At 39.0% G+C, this 19,517-nt stretch overlaps 4 protein-coding genes, 2 long non-coding RNA genes and 5 other non-coding genes across 13 annotated transcripts; 3 read left to right on the top strand and 8 right to left on the bottom strand.

Annotated features, from left to right (window-relative positions):
- Nucleotides 1–6: 6 nt before the first annotated feature.
- LOC111448311 lies at nucleotides 7–14,697 on the top strand. Its single transcript, XR_002711415.1, has 3 exons — nucleotides 7–128; nucleotides 3,588–3,589; nucleotides 14,684–14,697. It is a non-coding gene; the product is annotated as an uncharacterized LOC111448311 (long non-coding RNA).
- Nucleotides 214–293, bottom strand: LOC111449135. Its single transcript, XR_002711532.1, has one exon. It is a non-coding gene; the product is annotated as a small nucleolar RNA SNORD36 (small nucleolar RNA).
- Nucleotides 353–476, bottom strand: LOC111449147. The gene has a single exon (XR_002711544.1). It is a non-coding gene; the product is annotated as a small nucleolar RNA snoR80 (small nucleolar RNA).
- LOC111449143 lies at nucleotides 552–663 on the bottom strand. The gene has a single exon (XR_002711540.1). It is a non-coding gene; the product is annotated as a small nucleolar RNA Z152/R70/R12/ (small nucleolar RNA).
- Nucleotides 727–813, bottom strand: LOC111449142. The gene has a single exon (XR_002711539.1). It is a non-coding gene; the product is annotated as a small nucleolar RNA R11/Z151 (small nucleolar RNA).
- On the bottom strand, nucleotides 894–992 carry LOC111449141. The gene has a single exon (XR_002711538.1). It is a non-coding gene; the product is annotated as a small nucleolar RNA Z157/R69/R10 (small nucleolar RNA).
- LOC111448308 (peroxidase 3-like) lies at nucleotides 2,272–3,890 on the bottom strand. Its single transcript, XM_023087811.1, has 4 exons — nucleotides 3,641–3,890; nucleotides 3,359–3,550; nucleotides 2,950–3,112; nucleotides 2,272–2,859 (listed from the first exon to the last, which is right to left on the bottom strand). The coding sequence occupies exons 1-4, from the start codon at nucleotides 3,857–3,859 to the stop codon at nucleotides 2,447–2,449; spliced, it is 987 nt and encodes a 328-aa protein (XP_022943579.1). The 5' UTR covers nucleotides 3,860–3,890; the 3' UTR covers nucleotides 2,272–2,446.
- Nucleotides 3,791–8,428, bottom strand: LOC111448307 (APO protein 4, mitochondrial-like). Of its 2 annotated transcripts, XR_002711414.1 has the most exons (3): nucleotides 7,845–8,428; nucleotides 6,291–7,101; nucleotides 3,791–3,921 (listed from the first exon to the last, which is right to left on the bottom strand). XR_002711414.1 is itself a non-coding variant. In XM_023087810.1 (2 exons), exons 1-2 carry the CDS (start codon nucleotides 8,102–8,104, stop codon nucleotides 6,363–6,365), a joined length of 999 nt encoding a protein of 332 aa, XP_022943578.1. In that variant the 5' UTR covers nucleotides 8,105–8,428; the 3' UTR covers nucleotides 6,025–6,362. The 2 variants fall into 2 exon arrangements, 1 of the variants encoding a protein (XP_022943578.1); XM_023087810.1 differs by lacking the exon at nucleotides 3,791–3,921 and having other exon boundaries at nucleotides 6,025–7,101.
- LOC111448312 lies at nucleotides 3,915–4,800 on the top strand. Its single transcript, XR_002711416.1, has 2 exons — nucleotides 3,915–3,991; nucleotides 4,426–4,800. It is a non-coding gene; the product is annotated as an uncharacterized LOC111448312 (long non-coding RNA).
- Nucleotides 10,572–12,830, top strand: LOC111448305 (isocitrate lyase). The gene is made up of 3 exons (XM_023087807.1): nucleotides 10,572–10,703; nucleotides 10,868–12,470; nucleotides 12,547–12,830. The coding sequence occupies exons 1-3, from the start codon at nucleotides 10,674–10,676 to the stop codon at nucleotides 12,642–12,644; spliced, it is 1,731 nt and encodes a 576-aa protein (XP_022943575.1). The 5' UTR covers nucleotides 10,572–10,673; the 3' UTR covers nucleotides 12,645–12,830.
- On the bottom strand, nucleotides 12,779–17,290 carry LOC111448309 (syntaxin-132-like). 2 transcript variants are annotated; one of them, XM_023087813.1, is made up of 13 exons: nucleotides 17,178–17,290; nucleotides 16,588–16,701; nucleotides 16,454–16,510; nucleotides 16,331–16,379; nucleotides 14,843–14,931; nucleotides 14,686–14,759; nucleotides 14,559–14,601; nucleotides 14,424–14,484; nucleotides 14,319–14,344; nucleotides 14,161–14,238; nucleotides 13,957–14,037; nucleotides 13,271–13,336; nucleotides 12,779–13,025 (listed from the first exon to the last, which is right to left on the bottom strand). In XM_023087813.1, the coding sequence occupies exons 2-13, from the start codon at nucleotides 16,612–16,614 to the stop codon at nucleotides 12,864–12,866; spliced, it is 813 nt and encodes a 270-aa protein (XP_022943581.1). In that variant the 5' UTR covers nucleotides 16,615–16,701; nucleotides 17,178–17,290; the 3' UTR covers nucleotides 12,779–12,863. The 2 variants fall into 2 exon arrangements, with proteins under 2 accessions (XP_022943581.1, XP_022943580.1); XM_023087812.1 differs by lacking the exon at nucleotides 17,178–17,290 and adding an exon at nucleotides 16,909–17,136.
- Between the last annotated feature and the right edge of the window lie 2,227 nt (nucleotides 17,291–19,517).

The following is a 19,517-nucleotide window of genomic DNA, read 5'->3' as shown; positions in this document are numbered from 1 at the left end:
AACTAACTTCACCAATGCTAAGTGTACGGATTTGTCAGTACCGAACTCGTCTACCTGCACTGAAGAACTAGAAATACATGACAGAATTTGTAATTACAAAAACATTTATGAAACAATAGAAAGGTTAGGTTAATTTGCCTAGTGCGTACTCGAATAGAACAAGCCTATAAATATATGCAATGCAGACAGAAAAAAATGTAAATTTGAAAGATCTGAGCATCAGTTTTAAAAAGCTCGAATTTGTAAACATCAAAGAGAAATCAGCTCTTATGAATTTGTATCATCATTTGCTCAGATAGATATCACATACAATTACTAAGAAATAATCAACAAAACAATGGTTTCGTGGTTAAAATGTCTATGGTGTTTCCAGGATTAAATGGGATTGAGACTAACCATCAATCAGGATGGCCACATTACTGATATTGCGTCCGTGCCATTATACCTAGAGGAACTGTATATCCCCCAGAATTGGTAATGGACGCAGTTTCATACCTAATATACTCACAAGCCTAATATGAGACAAATAAATGAGGACAACTCTAAACAAAGAAGCTCAGTGGAAGGAGAAGTCGTTTAATATAAAGGCTCACGGCATAACTTAATTAAAAGTTACGTCCACTGCCCTAAACACGTCTAAGTGTTTCATCTCATCATAGCTTCATCTTCCACATAAACGCTACATAAATCTAGAAAACAAGAACGAATCAACAATTATTGAAAACAAGGCTTCAGTGTGTGTAACAGTCAGATCATTGATGGAAAAATCTCACTGAAATCCGCTAAGATTATATAAAATATCATCATAAGCCCAAAGAATCGAGTAATTGTATCCAAAAAAAAAAAAAACATCTAACAGAAATCAGCGGACACTAAAACATATTAAAATTCTAAGCAGTGCTCAGACAGCCAAGGGTATTTAATCAGATACCGGGAATTGTACCCAGATCAGAAACTCTAGTCCACGAAAATAGCCTCATCACAGCACTACGGCGGAAATCAAAACGATGAAACAGAAGATGATGACCGAAATTGAAGGGGGAGAGAAACAAAGAAACTAGACACTACGGAACATGGTATGGTAATGCTACCCTGTAGACGAAGAATCGAGGGATTTGACTGGAAGAATCAATTGTGGAGAGGGAAAGCAAAATAAAAATGGAGAAGACAACGATGTGAAGATGATGGTCGCACGGTGAATTTATAGGCCATCGACTGAGAAATTAGGGTTTCTCGCTCTAGACTGGTTTAGGATTCTTTTTCTAGATTTCAGCGTGGCGGCTAATGGACTGGGCCTCAACATCATACGACTAGGTCTACCATTCAGTTGTAATTTAGCCCATTAGGTGAGGCCCACGGGCTAAACTTCCAGTTTCTTGTAATTAAGCCCATTTAGTGTTTAGCCCATTAATTGAGGCCCATGGGCTAATTCCAGTCTCTTGTAATTAAGCCCATTAATGTAGGCCACGGACTAAACTTCCAGTCTCTTGTAATTTAGCCCATTAATTGAGGCCCACGGGCTAAACTTCCACTCTTGTAATTAAGCCCATTAAGTGTTTAGCCCATTAATTGAGGCCCATGGGCTAATTCCAGTCTCTTGTAATTAAGCCCATTAATGGAGGCCACGGTCTAAACTTCCAGTCTCTTGTAATTTAGCCCATTAAGTGTTTAGCCCATTAATTGAGGCCCACGGGCTAAACTTCCAGTCTCTTGTAATTAAGCCCATTAAGTGTTTAGCCCATTAATTGAGGCCCACGGACTAAACTTCCAGTCTCTTGTAATTTTGTATTAACTTTAATATTTTTAATAATATTCTTCAAAGAAGTCTAAAAAGAAATGTTATTAAGGTTAATTTGGGATGAAAATCATTAGTATTTTATTTAAAACATGTTAATTTTGGTTGGAAATAGTTAATATTTTATTTTTAAAATATCTTTAAATTTTTAATAGCGTTTCAAAAATACTCTTGAACTTTAAAAATTAGCCAAATTTGCTAATACTCTCCCACGATCAATAGTGTATTTAAAAAAAATTAAAAATATTTAACAAATAGTATAATAATGATATAATGCTACATTAAATGTATATAAACGGATATAAAATAAATTAAAATGTGAATTTCTATAATATAATCAATTAATCATTATTGTTTGGTTGGGATAATGTCGTAATTGGAATCCCAAGGAGGGGTAATTGCGTATTTAAATTTTAATGAGACATCTTGTAACAGAATTGGAAAGAAACTGAGAGTCGGAAAATCATCCACACAAATTATTGAAATCAGAATCTTATTCACCCGACAGAAGAAAGAAAGAACATTGCAATGGAATTACAATTATTGAAGCCACAAATCTCCCCAAGAAAAAGGGAAAAATTCCCAACTAAGCACATGGAAGAACACAAAATCAAAGGTGGCAAGAAATCATGAACTGAAATTTGGAATCAATCAACCATTCACGACGGCGCATCTCCTTCTGATTTCACCCTCAGTTCCAGTCTTCACTTTAATCCGTCCCATTTTCTCAATGGATGCTGCAAATTCAGAGAAGAACTCTTCAATGGGTCCTTGAACAAGTTTCTGAACTAGACTCAAGGTCGTTGCGCCTTTAGTGAGAGCAGAATCGGATTCGAAAAGGCCCCTTCTCTTGAGAAGAAGAGAGTAGTAGCTAAGATCGAAAGTGTTGCGGCTTCCAGGGTCCATCTCCACCTTGCTGTTGTCGGTCGGAGTTTTGCATTTGTTGGCCTTCAGGTTAGCGGCGTATCTTGGGTCCAGAGAGGGATCTTGGTCTCCCACGCCGGTGAAATTGTACAATCGGTTTCTGAATGATGAGCAGTGCGCTATACCGATTGTGTGAGCGCCTGAAGTGATCATTGCACGCAAGGTGTTTGAGAAAAGTACTGAGCGAAGAATTGAGTTAGTTTTTTAGTTCTTTGAATTATTGAACTCACCAGATAGTAATACCAAGTCTTTCAGATCAAGGCCTTGATCTTCGAACAGTCTTTGGAGTGTTGAAAGGTTTCCGAAAGGAGGAGGAATGTTAGCCAGGGCTTCTGATGATCTTGAGATTACTCCGTCCCTCCGGCCAGTTGGAACTTCCCAGTAAGGACCTCCCTGCACATAGAAAGTAACGTATCATTGTTAGGAATCACGACTCTCCACAATAGTATGATATTGTCTACTTTGAGCATAAGCTCTCGTGGCTTTGCTTTGGGCTTCCCCAAAAGGCCTCGTACCAATTGAGATGTATTCCTTACTTATAAACCCATGACCATTCTCTAAATTAGCCTCAATCACAATAGGAAAAAGAGTAAAAATAGCCTCGAACAATGAAAAAGTAGAAGGGCATTGGATCCTTACAGTGGCTACAATGGAATCTCTAGTAACCAAGGAAAGAACATCTGCGCAAGACACCACTCCAGGGCATTCAGCTTCAAGTAAGCTTTTAACTCTATCAATGAAGTCAAACCCTCTAAGTGTTAGATTTGGAGGAGAATCCTTCTCAGCTTGGTTATTTGAAGTGGAGTTTATAAGCACAGACCCATCACAACCCTGTCAACCAAAGAGAAGTAGTATCAATTTCTTAGAGGAGTTATAAAGATCAAGAATGGTTATGAAGCTTGAAACTCAAAGAAACAGTACCCTAACAAAGCAATCATGGAAGTGCATTCTTATGAAAGTTGCTGCCAATGAAGGGGCATTATGGATATGCTGATGAACGAAATCCAGCACAATCTTCTCAGCGTTTGGGCAGCTTTTGGCATAGAAACCAAGCTGTAACTGAGCTTGAGTGGAGCCTATGAGGCCTAGAAGACCAACAATAGCGGCCAACACCAAAGAAGTAAGCCTCCCCATTCTCATTCTCTAAATTTACTTCTGTTCTGTGCTTGACATTCTATCACAGAAAGAAGAGGCTTATATACCTAATAGAACAAGCAAGACAAGGAGCAAACTGTTGGAAACGGTCCACCATACATTTAAAATATTCTCTAGGTGAAGCTTTACAGTAATCAGTATTTTATAATCCGCCATATTCTATTATAGGCTTGATTAGTTAGGCACGTTGCTTGTAGGACAACAAGAACAAGTTCTTCTGATTGTGCCACTGTTTAATTGTTTACAGAAAAGCAGTAGGTAGCCATGAATGACTTTATCTGTAAATCATGGATCTTTGGTCCACATTGCAAGATTTCAACACACATACAACAAAATCCAGCTAAATATAGGGCCTGTCATCAAAATTATAGATATTGCATAATGATTTTATCTTTACCCATGTTTGAAAGAATCGTGAGAAGAAGAAGAGAAGAAGAACTGATTTTTAGGGACTGAAGTAGAAAATTTACATCTGAAACTCGTGTAGTTTTACTGTTTGGAATGTCTGTGATGCTTTGTGTATAATTAATGGTGCGTTTGGTTGGATGCAGGCGTCACTAAAGTTCGCAGCCCCAGGCCCTCAGCTATAAACTATGCTTAAAAAGTACCAAACAACTTGATTGGCTCACCTGCTCTGGAAACAGAGCACGTTATAAGACAATTTTCAAGCAATAATTGCGCTCTTGCATGGCGGCCAGACATGATAGCCGCCTTACAAAAGACATTGTGGATAGAGAGAAATGGTTTCTTTATTATTTGAGATGGTTCTAATGTTCTAAGAGCTTGGGAGCCGGGAGGCACATGGTTGGCCATTCCATATCCGGAGGAAAAGGAGACAATGAACCGGTAAACAGCAGCCTCAAAGGTTCATAGTTTTAAATTTTGAAGCAGCAGACCAAAATTGACGGCCAAAGCATGTGCTCTCGGAAAAGGATAACGAAAACATTGCGAGATTCCACCTCGATTGAAGAAGAGAATGAAACACTTATAAAGGTGTGGAGTCTCTCTCTATTAGACATGTTTTGGGCCAAAACGTGTAATATCTACTAACGGTGGGCTTAAGCTGTTACAAATGGTTTCTAAGTCAGACACTGGGTAGTGTGCTAGCAAAGACACTGGTCCCCGATTGTGAGATCTCACGTCGATTGGAGAGAGGAACGAAACATCCTTAGTGTGGAAACCTCTCTCTATGGATTGTGAGATCCCTACATCGGTTGGAGATGAGAACAAGGGCGTAGAAACCTCTCCCTAATAGATGTGTTTTAAAATCGTGAGGTTAACTGTGATATGTAATGGACCAAAACGGATAATATCTACTAGCGGAGGACTTGAATTGTTATGGTATGAACGTAACATATGTTTTTTCTATAAGCAATCAAAAGACTTTGAGTAATAACATTGATCCAGAAGTCTAAAAATGTTTTGTTTGATTAAACAAACGAGGGTCCCATAGACAAGTTGATTAGAATATAATAGAATAGAATAGTTTTAGAAATTATATGATTGTCGTACCAAACCTTCCTAGCTGTTCTAAAATGGATATTGGCATAAATAGCCAATGAGCAAATGAGCCAAAAGCCATCGCTATCAGTTCTTGGGTTTACTTTAGTTGGGCATTGCTATTATTTGAAATATAAATTTAAAATTTACTTTCAATTTTGTAAATAATTTATTAATAAACGACGAAAATTTCGAACATTAAATTTAATATTTAATATTTAAAAATTATTAAAAATATGTTAAGTAGTTAAATAGATTTTGTTTTTTTAAAAGAAAAAAAATTCTAAGAAATCAAACAAGAAATAAAAAAAGAAAGGGCATTTGTGTTTTTTTTTCGGCGGTTTAGGTTGCATGCTTAAAATCAATCAAAGATTTATCAAGTGTTCGTGTTTTGAGATGTTCGATCTACAAAGAATCCAAACTTTACTTTTCACTTCGGGTAATTTCTCATGCCTTATAATTTTTGGATACTTTAGATCTACAAGTCTTATGTTTCAACAAGATTATTAGATCAAATGCTCCAGAGTTGCAATCATTTGAAATGAAATCAAATTGATTTCGAGGTTTTAATATTTGTGAACTAGGAGTTTGCATACCCAAAACGTTTAGTTCAAAGGTTGATCGACCTGACCCATGTTCATAATGGTGTCTTGATTTTGAATAGCTACATGCAATTCCTTAAATCCATAAAATTTACATACAAGTTTCCTATAAAAGTGCCTCCCGTGACATGTTATTCTACTGAAAAGAATGAAGACGAATCTACAAGACATTCTCAAGTTCAAAATTGTTCAACTTTTTGATAACTTTTCCCAAGTTGCTATGCTTGATGTTCATCATGTTACTTTTTCTATATGTTTACTAGATCAACCAAACAGATAAAGCAGGAAGAAAGAAAATAAATAGGCACGGTCACCTGAAGGTCGTGAACTGTAATCGAGTCGAGTGTTGTTGTCAAGCTCCACGTGAAGTCGAACAAAAGAAGATTTCATAGCTTGAGGTGACTCTGAGGTGGTGGTAAGCCTTGAACTTTCATCCTACAATGATACTTAGGTGGTGCAATGGTACCAGCCTGTGTGCAAAGAGCCAGGACTGCTGGCGATTGCCCGTAATAATCCCTCCCTTCATCAACGAGCACGGGAGGATCTTGAGGTCGCCGATGCCATACGATCTTTGGAGGAACTAAATCATCTACATCCGCCTTCTCCCAGAAGTGGGATCCTCGCCAACTCTCACATTTAAAAACTCCACATGGTCTAGCTTGGTGTACTGATGGCCCAACATGAACGTCTGAGCAGTATTTACAGATCTTAGTAGGATATACCATTAACAGTTTCTGCACGCCCGTTCGAACCGTTTCCCACGCCCTGAGAGTTTCGGTTGCCAAAAGCCTCATCTCATTACCGGATAAAGGTTCATCCCTGCCTGAGCCTCCACCACCACCAACTGAATTCCAAGTGCTTGAAGACGGATTTTCATCATTTGTACTGGCTCCAGCTTGCCAGCAGAGTTCCACAACTGCTGGAACACGCTCAAAATTTAGCCTCTCATCATGTTCATTAACCTTTTCGAACATGTGATGACGGTGAAATGCTTCTACTGGGACAAGGACATCATTCAAACCACCTCTGGTCCACTCATGAACCTGATTCTTAGGCCCGCGTTTGTAACCGCCACAGCTTCGTATCAGATGACCTTTCTCACCAACATATACTTCTGGACAAAATCTATAAAAACAACAAAATGATCCTACAAGTTTCAGAAACAGCCTTCACAAACATGTATTCACGTTAACAGCTGAGAGTTTTTAATATAATCTTCAAAAAGAACAGACTTAAACGTGTTCACGGGTCGTTTGATGTTTAGGCATCGACAATGATCCTTCTGCAGGTTCACCTATGGAAACCTTGTTACAACTTCTCCTTCCTCTAAATGATAAAGTTCAGTGGACTTCTCGCGACGTCGCAGGCAGCGAACCGCTCACGTCGTCACAATCCGAACACTTCACATGACCATTCAATTGGTAGGAGCGACGGGCGGTGTATACAAAGGGCCCAAAGAATTCAACCTCGACTCCCCTTTACCAGAGAATTCATGAATTCCGGGCACCTTCAGTAATCTACGAATTTTAGAAGCAGCATTCACAAACATGCATTCATATTAATACCTCAGGATTGTTCAATCAAAATTTCAGAAAGAACAGACTTCACAGACGGCCCAATTGTGCATAAAGAACTAGATAATATGCATTGATGAATTTTTTGAACTCACTACCCGCGCAGGAATGGTCAGGTAATAGCTAGATGATAAGCAAGGCCAATCAGCATTTCAAAATGGTACATCCCTACTACACATACTAGCTCAAGGGACATGCAACTTCAGATAAAAACTAAGTAAAAGAAAACGAAACAGAGTAAAATCATCACACAAAATTGAGAAATTAAAGATAGTTTGTTCAAGGGACACTGACTTGCAAGAGACAACCGGAAATGCTTTGAGAAGAGTGGAAACTCCATGAATAAGCATTGCCCTAGCTTCAAAGACTTGCTGTGCCACTGGAATTAGACCTTTTATAGGACAGTTATTAGCCCGATTTTGAATTCTCTTCAAAACCATTGGACGAAGCTTCTTCAAGTCGACTTTAGAACTGTAGCATCGATGTAGCACGAATTCCTGCACAATATTCTCACAGAACTTCCTTCTAAGAGCCATAAAAGGCATAGTTTTCATGGTGCAAGCGCTAACATTTACCAAATCTTAGGAAAACGACCAGCGACAAGCTTGAAGGAATAAATTAAGATCTTAATCCAATCACATGAGCCTTCGAATTCAACGGCGAAAGTGCTCGGACTGCGAGTAAGATTGAGAGTTCAAAGAACGAAGGATGAGATTTCGAGAGAAGACCGCAGAGAGACACAGCGCTTGAAAGACAAGATGAAACAACTAACAGCGACGCCGACGGAGCATTGAAGCCAGATTTGCTCAGACAGGAGGAAGAACAGGCATTTCCATAGAATTAATTTGCAGTTCCACTTGTCCAGAGGGAAAACGAGGGCGCCACAGAAACGAGGGCAAGGGATCAAAATGAACCAAATTAGAGGAAAGCCGGTCCGATTCACTCAGTGGCTAGTCTTAAAATGATCGAGAACCGAACCCGACCATACTATTGGGGGTCGAGTCTCTCACCTTCACATTACTCCGAATCGGTCTGCGCAGCTCGATTCATCGATTCAATGCTTCAGATTCCGGTTTACTTTCGGGTTTGATTACCTCAAATGGTCTATGCTCAATTTTTTCCAATTTAATTAAAATTAAAATTTCATAAAAAAAAATAGTTTTATTGATAGTAGTTAGGTTAAAAAGGTCATTTTGGTCTCTTTATTTTTAATTTTTCTTCATTTTTTAAGTTATATAATATTTTATTCTATATTCTTTTTAAAATATAATTTTAATTTCTTCTTTATCATTTACTTAGAGCAATTTTACGTTGCTAATTTTTATGATGCATGTGAATAAAGACAAAACATGTTGGAAAGACTCGTGTTAATTCGTAAGGATAGCCTTCACTTTTAAGAAACGAAAAATAGGTAACGTGACCATATTGCAGGAAATGCTAGGGTCATCACGAGACACAACTCTTCTTGTTGAGTTAATAAATATAATAATTGAAATCAATAGAATGTGACTCTTCGAGACGTGGTGATTCTCCGAATGTAATTGAAAATAAAGAAATATAAATGTATGCATCTATGTTCTTACCAAATAATTTTGTGCCATCAAAATTGAGAGAATAGGACAAAAATAGACACATTGTTGTTATTATTATTATTATTATTTTCTTATAAAATAAATAAATAAATAAATAAAACAGAAAATGTTTTGAGAAATACCTCGAAGTGCTAAAAAGGGTAACCCAATCTATGGGATGCCCAAGGTCGCTATTCAATGGGTCCTCTTGGGCCCATTTTCCACCCTCCCAAGATAACCCAATTTCATTCTCACGCCTCCCGATGCAGCCACCACCTCCATCAAACCCATTTTAATCCTCATCCATTTATTAATTATTATAAACGATTAAACGATTAAGCAGACAATATTTACTAGCAGTAAACTTTAAATGTTAGAAATGGTATCAGTGTAGGCACCAAAGTCTGCTCATTGGACAGAGTGCACTGAGCTATGTGCCAGTGATAACGCATTGAGCCTTTAAGGAGGTGTATGAATGTAAAAACCTCTCCTTAACATCTGCATACTAAAATTGTGAAGCTGACAACGATATATAATATAGATAATATCTCCCAGATTCGTCCATTAATTACAAACTAATTCATTTCCATACTCAAAAGTTTATTAATGGATAGAAGTCCAGGTCATGGTTGACACCTGGTTTCAATCCCTTCAACCCCTACGGATCATTTCATTCATTTCCTTACTCAACCGGCTGTCATCAGTTTTATCCTCAAAATTAAATGAATTTTAGAATATTTCTACACTCCAAAAATACATTATAATCTTATACAATAAGATTAATTACTTTAATTATCATCAACAAATATAATTTAACTAAATTATATACTAAAACCATCCAGAAAGTGTAGGCTCAAATGCATGCAGAAACTATATTATAGAAAAATAAATCGGTTACCCTTTTGCATTCTCATTACGACACATCGCACGTCCGTCCATCATAAGTCGTGTCAACAAATGGATTCGACACGTCGGGTTTTAGACATCATCTCTGGGTATGGAAGTTGGAAGTTCCGATGAACCGTTCTGAGTTTCATCATCAGACGCTAATTTTGACCTGCATACGTCAACAACGGGTGAATTTAACCATTCCCACTGAAAATTGATACATGAACAGATATCAGATTAAGAAAAGCCCGAAGAACAATTAACAAAGATTGAAGAAGATGAAGATGATGACAGAGATAAGTATGGAGGCAGAGAGGGATGGGTTTCCTTTGCGTGCTCTGCAAATGCACCTCACAACGGACAAGTTTCCATCAATCTCTGTAGATAAGAACCAAGAGAAAAAATTGAAGCCAAAATCAAAATGTATTTTCCTTCGAATTTACCATATACAGCAGAACACAATGGATGAACGTTCTTGGTTTCTGTAGCCTTCTCTTCTTATCTAAAACGATAATTAATTCACTTTTACCCATCTCAGCTCGCCCTTTTTGTTCTTCCCCATTATAAATATAAGCTCACGGATGAAACCTTCTGCATTGAGCTGTGCTGAGCTGAGCTGAGCTGAGTTTTGTTGTTGTCGAGAAAGAAGAACCAAGTTCTGGCAATGGCTACCTCCTTCTCTGTTCCTTCAATGGTTTGTTTGAACATCCCCTGTTTTGGGATTTTGAGTTGTTGGGATGTTTTAATTCATCAAAAAACGCGAAACCCAGAAGAAATTTGCTGTTAATTTACCTCTCAATTGTTGTAATTCATCAGAGATGAATAGTAACTAATAGTTGAAATTTCTTGATGAAACAGATAATGGAAGAAGAAGGAAGATTCGAAGCGGAAGTTGCAGAGGTGCAGGCATGGTGGAATTCTGAGAGGTTCAAGCTAACACGACGGCCGTACACGGCAAAAGACGTGGTGTCACTACGCGGCAGCCTGAGACAAAGCTACGCCTCAAACGATTTAGCTAAAAAGCTATGGCGAACGCTGAAAACCCACCAAGCCAACAGTACAGCGTCGAGAACATTCGGAGCTCTAGACCCTGTTCAGGTGACGATGATGGCTAAGCATTTGGACAGCATTTATGTCTCCGGCTGGCAGTGCTCCTCAACCCATACCTCCACCAATGAACCAGGTCCGGACCTCGCCGATTACCCATACGACACTGTTCCGAACAAGGTTGAGCATTTGTTCTTCGCTCAACAGTACCATGACCGGAAACAGAGGGAAGCGAGGATGAGTATGAGCCGAGAGGAACGAGCCAAAACCCCTTATGTTGACTATCTCAAACCGATTATCGCCGACGGCGACACCGGCTTCGGCGGCACCACCGCCACGGTGAAGCTCTGCAAACTATTTGTGGAGCGCGGTGCCGCCGGTGTTCACATTGAGGATCAGTCCTCTGTGACGAAAAAATGCGGTCATATGGCTGGGAAAGTGCTGGTGGCGGTTAGTGAGCACATCAATCGGCTCGTAGCGGCTCGATTGCAGTTCGACGTGATGGGGGTTGAGACAGTTCTCGTGGCTCGAACCGACGCGGTTGCGGCGACTTTGATTCAAACGAATGTTGATGGTAGAGATCATCAGTTTATTTTGGGTGCGACGAACCCTAATTTGAGAGGGAAGAGCTTGGCTGGGGTTTTGGCGGAAGCCATGGCGGCAGGGAAAACAGGGGCGGAGCTTCAAGCGCTGGAAGATCAATGGATTTCAATGGCACAATTGAAGACATTTTCAGAGTGCGTAACCGACGCGATCATGAATTCGAACGGAACAGAGAGTGAAAAGAGGAGGAAATTGGATGAATGGATGAACCATTCCAGCTACGAGAAATGCATATCGAACGAACAAGGTCGGGAAATCGCAGAGAAATTAGGGCTGAAGAATCTCTTCTGGGACTGGGACTTGCCCAGAACCAGAGAAGGGTTCTACAGATTCAAAGGTTCAGTAATGGCGGCAATCGTTCGCGGTTGGGCTTTCGCGCCACACGCGGACCTAATCTGGATGGAAACGTCGAGCCCTGATTTGGTGGAGTGCACCACTTTCGCCAAAGGGGTGAAATCGGTGCACCCAGAAATAATGTTGGCTTATAATCTATCGCCATCTTTCAACTGGGACGCATCGGGAATGAGCGATAAACAAATGGAGGAGTTCATCCCGACGATTGCGAGGCTGGGTTTCTGCTGGCAGTTCATAACGCTGGCGGGTTTCCACGCCGATGCGTTGGTGATCGACACATTTGCGAGAGACTACGCGAGAAGGGGAATGTTGGCTTATGTGGAGAGAATCCAAAGAGAAGAAAGGAACAACGGAGTGGACACACTGGCTCATCAGAAATGGTCCGGAGCTAACTACTACGATCGGTATCTGAAGACGGTTCAAGGCGGGATATCATCGACCGCTGCCATGGGAAAAGGCAAGCAAAGTCCAAGCGTTCGACATTGTGAAAGTGTTTAAAAACAAGTGATAATCGTTTGAATTTTGATTTGCAGGGGTGACGGAGGAGCAGTTCAAGGAGTCATGGACGAGGGCGGGAGCGGGGAACTTGGGAGAAGAAGGGAGCGTGGTCGTGGCGAAGTCGAGAATGTAAGAGGAAAGGAAGCAAGCTCTAAGAACAATAATAATTTCAATATTTGAATTTCAAGAATCAACCACTTTAAGTTTGGTTTTTTCAATGTGTTTGAATTTCATGAATCAGCATTTTGCAATGTTCATTGTATTGTATTTTGTGTTTGATGGGTATCTATAAAGGATATGGAAGATATCAACCATGAAACTGAGTTCATATTTTGGGTATCATTTCCATCGGTTACTTCTTCCATGGCTTCAGCACTGAGAGGACTATTATGAGTGCTATAACCAGCAGCAATATGATGGCGATCATCATGCATTTTCTTGATTTCTTTTGCAAACTTTTTGCTGTATGGAGTGCATCGGTTCCTGTTCGAACGTGGTCGACTGCGTTCGTTACCTACGTTGATGCAACAAATTCAGCTTAATCAACTTAGGACTTGGCAGTACTATGCACAAAAAAGAGTATCAGACATGGTTGGATCACACAAACAAACTATAATAGCAATTATGAACAGAAGAATAACAACGGTAACGCAGATCCCTTTTCAAGTGGATTCTCTGCATTTTGAAACGAAATCATCGTTTCGTTGAACGTGATCGAACGACGAAAACTAAGTATGCATACCAAGAAGTAGGACCAACCTGATTTTCTATGTTGTCCAGAATTTCACTCTGGGCTTCCACTAAAACTGCCATGTCAAGGTAAACCTGACCAAGAAAAGAGACACATAACACTGTTGAGAAACCAACATCGTAATTGTAACTGTAACTCTCGAGTAAATGTGTGAGATTCCACATTAGTTGGAGAGGAAAACGAATCATATTTTTATAAGGGTCTGAAAACCTCTTCTTAGTAGAGAGGAGTTTTAAAAACCTTGAGGGAAAACCTAAAAGGGAAAGTTCAGAGAGGATAATATCTGCTAGCGATAGGCTTGGGCCGTTACAAATGATATCAGAATCAAACACTGGACGATGTGCCAACAAGGAGGCTGAGCCCCAAAGGGGGTGGACACGAGGCGATGTGCCAGCAAAGACCCTGGGCCCTGAAGGGGGGTGGATTGGGGGTCCCACATCGATTGGAGAAAGAAACAAGTGTCAGCGAGACCACTGGGCCCTAAAGGGGGGTGGATTGGAGGGTCCCACATCGATGGGAGAAGGGAACGAGTGTCAGCGAGGACATTGGGCCCTGAAGGGGGTGGATTGTGAGGTCCACGTTGGTTGGAGAAGGGAACAAAACATTCTTTAGACGAGTGTGGAAACCTCTCTCTCTAGCAGACGTGTTTTAAAAACTTGCTAGCGGTGGGCTTGGGCCGTTACAAAAGGTATACCTGATGCAATTCTGAGAGCCTTTTCTCAATTTCTTTAACCGCGTCATGTCGCTCCTGAATTTCTTCCACGGTACTGATAACCTGCATCAATGTACAGATCATAAAATTATGAATCGCCACAGTTAATCAAACAAACAGGGATGCAGTTCGAAGATATACTTTCTGGTGAACAATAAACGTAAGAAACTGTACTCAAGAACGTACCATTCCTCGTCCCATATGTTCAAATGCATTCTGGAATATTTGTTCACTATTTCCAGTTTCTATAAGTTCATCAATCATCTAATGTAGTCATTAAAATTCTGGTCAGCACAACAAAATTTCGGTTCGTTCTTAAATTTCAAGTCCAAACTTCAGCTTACCGTCTCATCTGGTCGGGTACCGGTAACTACACGATAAAGTTCATATTAGAAAAGGATAACCATGACATATCTACACACAATCAATCATGAACAAGAAATTTGAACCTGTAATCACTCGTCTTTCCACGACTTCACGGTACTCGTCTTGAATTCTTTGACGAAGGGCCTGAAACGTGATACGAGGATGAGAGGTGAAGGTAAAGAATCATATCAAATAATAACAAGGAGAGTTCAGAATACCTGAAATTCTATCATCAAATCCTTGAACTTTTTTGTTAAGGAACTGCGATTCAAAGATGAATTCAACTATGAGGAACATTATTAATCAAAGAAAAGCATTAAGAGTAAGATGTTGTGGGTAGCAGACTTTGTCATGTTCATTCTTGCTCTGTCAATGGCTGTTCCCTTTTGGCACCCAGGCTTCTGCCTATTGGTCAAGTTCTGGAGAGAAGAGAAGTGATTAGTATGCAACTGTTCATCAAATAATTGAGAAATGGAAAATCTTCGAGCAAGTCGAGTATTACATCTTTATTTAGAGCTTCCAGATTCCCTTTGACATTGCGAGCTATTTTTCCCACTTCATCGATATCCTTTTCCATACGCTTCTTGATAGCTGAAATGACAAGAACACTTGGAGCAATAAGAACAAGTATTCATAATTTCTGGAAATTGTCGGGAGCCTTGCGGATGTGAGATCCTATATCGGTTGGAGAAGGGAATAAAGTATTCCTTATAAGAGCGTGAAAACCTCTCCCTATGTTTTAAGACTGTGAGGCTGATGGTGATACGTAACGAGCAAAAATGGACAATATTTGCTGGCGGTGAGCTTGGGCTGTTACAAATAGTATTAGAGCCAGGCACTGAGCGATGTGTCAATGAGAACGCTAGGCCCGTAAAGGGGTGGATTGTGAGATTCTACATTGGTTGGAAAGGGGAACAAAGACGCGTTTTATAACCGTGAGGCTGACGGTGATATATAACAGGTCAAAAAGGACAATATCTACACGTGGTGGGCTTGAGATGTTACAAATGGTATCAGAGCCAGGTATTAAACGATGTGCCAGCGAGGACACTAGGCCTCCAAGCGGGTAGATTGTGAGATCCCCATATCAATTGGAGAGGGGAACGAAATACTCCTTATATAAGGGTGTGAAAACCTCTTCCTAATAGACGCATTTTATAACCGTGAGACTGACGGCGATATGTAACAGGCCAAAACGGACAATATCTACTAGTGGTGAGCTTCGATTGCTGCACATGGTATCAGAGTCAGGCACTGAACGATGTGCCAGCGAGAACATTGGGCGGGGGTGGATTGTGAGATCCCACATCAATTGGAGTGGGGAACGGACTATTCCTTAAAAAGGTGTGGAAACCTTTCCCTAGTAAACATATTTTAAAACCGTGAGACTGACGTCGATACATAACGATTCAAAGCGAACAATATCTACTAGCGGCGGATTTGAGCTGTTACAAATGGTATCAGAGCCAAGCACCGAGCGATGTGCCAGCAAAGACGCTGGGCTCCCTCCCAAGGGGGGTGGATTGTGAGATCCCACATCAGTTGGAGTAGGGAACGAACCATTCCTTAAAAAGATGTGGAAACCTCTTCCTAGTAAACATATTTTAAAACTGTGAGACGGACGACAATACGTAACGGGAAAAAGCGGACAATATCTGCTAGCGGTGGACTTGGGTTATTACAAATGGTATTAGAGCCAGATACTAAACAACGTGCCAGTGAGAACACTGGGCCTCCAAGGGAGTGGATTGTGAGATCCCACATCAGTTGGAGTGGGGAACGAACCATTCCTTAAAAGGGTATGGAAACCTCTCCCTACTAAACGCATTTTAAAACCATGAGACTGACGTCGATACATAACAAGTCAAAGCGAACAATATCTACTAGCAGTGGGCTTGGGCTGTTACAGCGAACGATCGAAACATTTGGCTCAAGCTTAACCAAACTTTTTCTCTATGCTACTCAACATAAAACAAGGAGACATACTTACCTTTCATCTGTGATGCTTTTGTAGCAGCCTTTGATTCCTCATTAGCATCCTATAAACAAGTTCATAATCATTCCTCCTAAATTCAAAGACTTATTAGTCCAACTCAAAAGGACTCTTACACACCTTGAGTTTGATAAGAAGCCCAGAAAGCTTATCTACTTGTACCTCAACCTCTTGTATCTAAATTCAAACAAGAAGAATGACTATAAATAAAAGAACAAACATGATATACAACAAAGAGTGTCCCATGGTTACACCTGCTTATTGAAGGCCTCCATTCCCATGTCAGAATTGCTAAGCACAACTGGCGTTCCCTTCTCGATATCGATATCTCTCGATACCTCGCCTTTGCCATTGCTAACAAACGAGTCCTTAGATAAACAACATGATATACAATAAGTTAGAATCAATTTCATGAAATGAAACAAATGAAACCATTTGGGGATTATTTGTCAAATTTCCAGACACAAAAAGACATGAACTATCATTCATTAATTTCTCCAAAAGTACTAAATTCTCATGGAACAAGAACATGGGAAACAAATTACAGAAAACCCAGAAACCAAAACAGAAATTACCGTGAGCAAATCGTTCATCTGGATCAAAACCACAGCCCCAGAAGCGAAAAAAGAGTAAAAGAACCAAGAAGTGAAGAAAGGGCAGGGCAGAGGAAATGGAGGAATAATGGGTTTTGGGTTACAAAATTTAAAATGTATTACGTTTCTACCATGTTGGGCAAACCAGGGCAGCCGGCCGTAGGAAAGAGTTAGAACCAAAGATGGCAAGAAACGGACACAGCAGAAAACAAGGCGGTTACATTAAAATTACGAAGTCAATCCATTTATACCTTTCGGAGTATTTTATGAGCTCTCTTCGTTTTTCTTCTGCGATTTTAAATTCTCCGTTCGATGCATTTGAAGGCTTGAAGCTGCCGTTTCACGTTAAAACCCACACCAAACCCACACCTGACCTTTCTGTTCTTAGATTTTATTGTTTATATCTAACCTTCTTAGATAACGAAAGTCCTTGATTTAGGAAATGATCATAGGTTTATAAGTGAAAAATACTAATTTCACTAATAAATTTAAAGCAAAGTCACGAGAATTAATGGTCAAAATGGACAATATCGTGCTATTTAACAAACCTTTTTTTTAATTTAATGCAAATTGAAAATTATTGAAATTATATGTTATTTCTAAAGAATTATTCAAATGGGCCGAGTTCTGATCATTTGGCCCAATAAACTATTGTTTTCACTTGATAATTTTCACCGCGGTGCATTAAGAAACTTGATGCGGTTAAAGTCCAGATTTTACTTTTGGGTTATGGGCTTATGGGTGAAAGCAACTTGCCTTTACCCTTCAGGCACATGCCAGCTCATGCGAATAAGACCCAATCCAGTGCCCCTTCTTCATATTCCCCGACCCGACCCGACCCGGACCCGGACCCAATCCAGTTATCACGTCAATTTATGAGGTTACTATAATTTGTAAGTGAGATCACATGACTTCCGATTGTATTGTATATATTTCGTATAATTTAATTTTTTAAATAAATAAATAAAATAATGGACGTGAAATAAATTCAAATTAAATAAGGAAAAAGTAGGAATGGAATAATGAATAAATAGAAGTGGGTAAGGCTGAAGTACGAGGAAATATGTTAATTACTGAAATATAATAAATTTCTGAATGGAATGGACGATGATTTTGTGAATAAATATTGGACCATAATCAATTAATTACTTAATTAATCAAATAATTCAACGATTGGTCAGATTCTTTTTCGATTTTCTTAGGAGATTTTCACACAAATTTGAAAACCCGAAAAAGTATGTGATGCACGGTTAGGTTTTGTTAGGGTTATCTAGGAAAGATTGTGCTCGAAATTGGAAGTGAAAAGTGTACGAAAGTTTACGCTTATTGAATATAGTATTGTTCTCGTTCATGTCGATTTTATGTATCACATGATGCGAATGTATAACGTCACATATCAAGCCAATTTAAGATGCACGTGAGATCGTAAGTTCAAAGTTTCTCTTCTTACCCGACTAATAATATTATTATATATATATGAATTTTGAGTTGCATATTGTTGAAAAATGATAGCTGTTTAATGTTGTTTGTTTGTTCAAAAGAGAGAAGGTGGAAGGTGGAGGGGGGAGAGTGAAGAGTGCATGAAGGAAATAAATAGGGTTTGGCATGCACACCCCGTTGCTCAGAGTCATTAAATACCCACAAGAGCTAAGCCCCTATCCCCTTCACGCTTCACGATAGTGAGAATGCTCGACCCCTGAGGGGGTGGATTGTAAATCTCGCATCGGTTGGAGAAGAGAACGAATCACTCCTTGTAAGAGTGTGAAAATCTCTCCCTATTAGACGCGTTTTAAAATCGTGAGACGGACGACGATACATAAAAGTCAAAGCGAATACTATCTGCTAGCAGTGGACTTGGGATGCTACAAATACCCTTAAGTCTCAAAAATATCCTTACCGTCGTTAACGTGAGTTTCTTTATACTTTTTTGAAAAAAAAGTTAGAAAAATATAATTTATTTTTAGTAATTATTTAAAAAATACCTATAAAATTTTAAAAAATATACATTAATACTCCTTACCCTTATAATTTTTTTTACGGTGAAAATATAGACGAAAATTGTCTATTAACGCTTCATAAATTATCTACAAACATTTTTTTACCGTGAATAATAATAATAATAATAATAATAATAATAATAATAATAATAATAATAATAATAATAATAATAATGGGATAATTCTTTTTTCCACATAGAAATAATTATTTAAAGATTTGATGTTTTTGAGCTTCATTTATTCCACCAAAATATTTATTACCACAGCGAATATCTTCTAAATTCATCCCCTTAATTAATTCTATTTATCTCACATTTAATACCCACTTCAATCCTTAATCTTACGTTTCTAAACTACACATTTTTTTAATTTATATTTTCAGTTGAAAAATTACATTTATTGGGAAAAAAAATAGTTTACATGATATTGTGTTCGAAATGTAATAGTAATATGATTTTTTCATGTTAATAGATAATTTTTTTGTCCATTTACGACAATTCACATTTAATACATTATCTGATAAGATCAAATTAAAAAAAAAACGTGAGATCTGAAGAATCACATATAGATACAACGTTTCATTAAAAATTAGAG

The sequence above is a fragment of the Cucurbita moschata genome, unplaced genomic scaffold (assembly GCF_002738365.1).
Source record: "Cucurbita moschata cultivar Rifu unplaced genomic scaffold, Cmos_1.0 Cmo_Scf00010, whole genome shotgun sequence".
NCBI classification, from domain to species: domain Eukaryota; kingdom Viridiplantae; phylum Streptophyta; class Magnoliopsida; order Cucurbitales; family Cucurbitaceae; genus Cucurbita; species Cucurbita moschata.
Note: the sequence above shows the minus strand (reverse complement) of the source record. Positions and strands in the feature narration are given on the sequence as shown.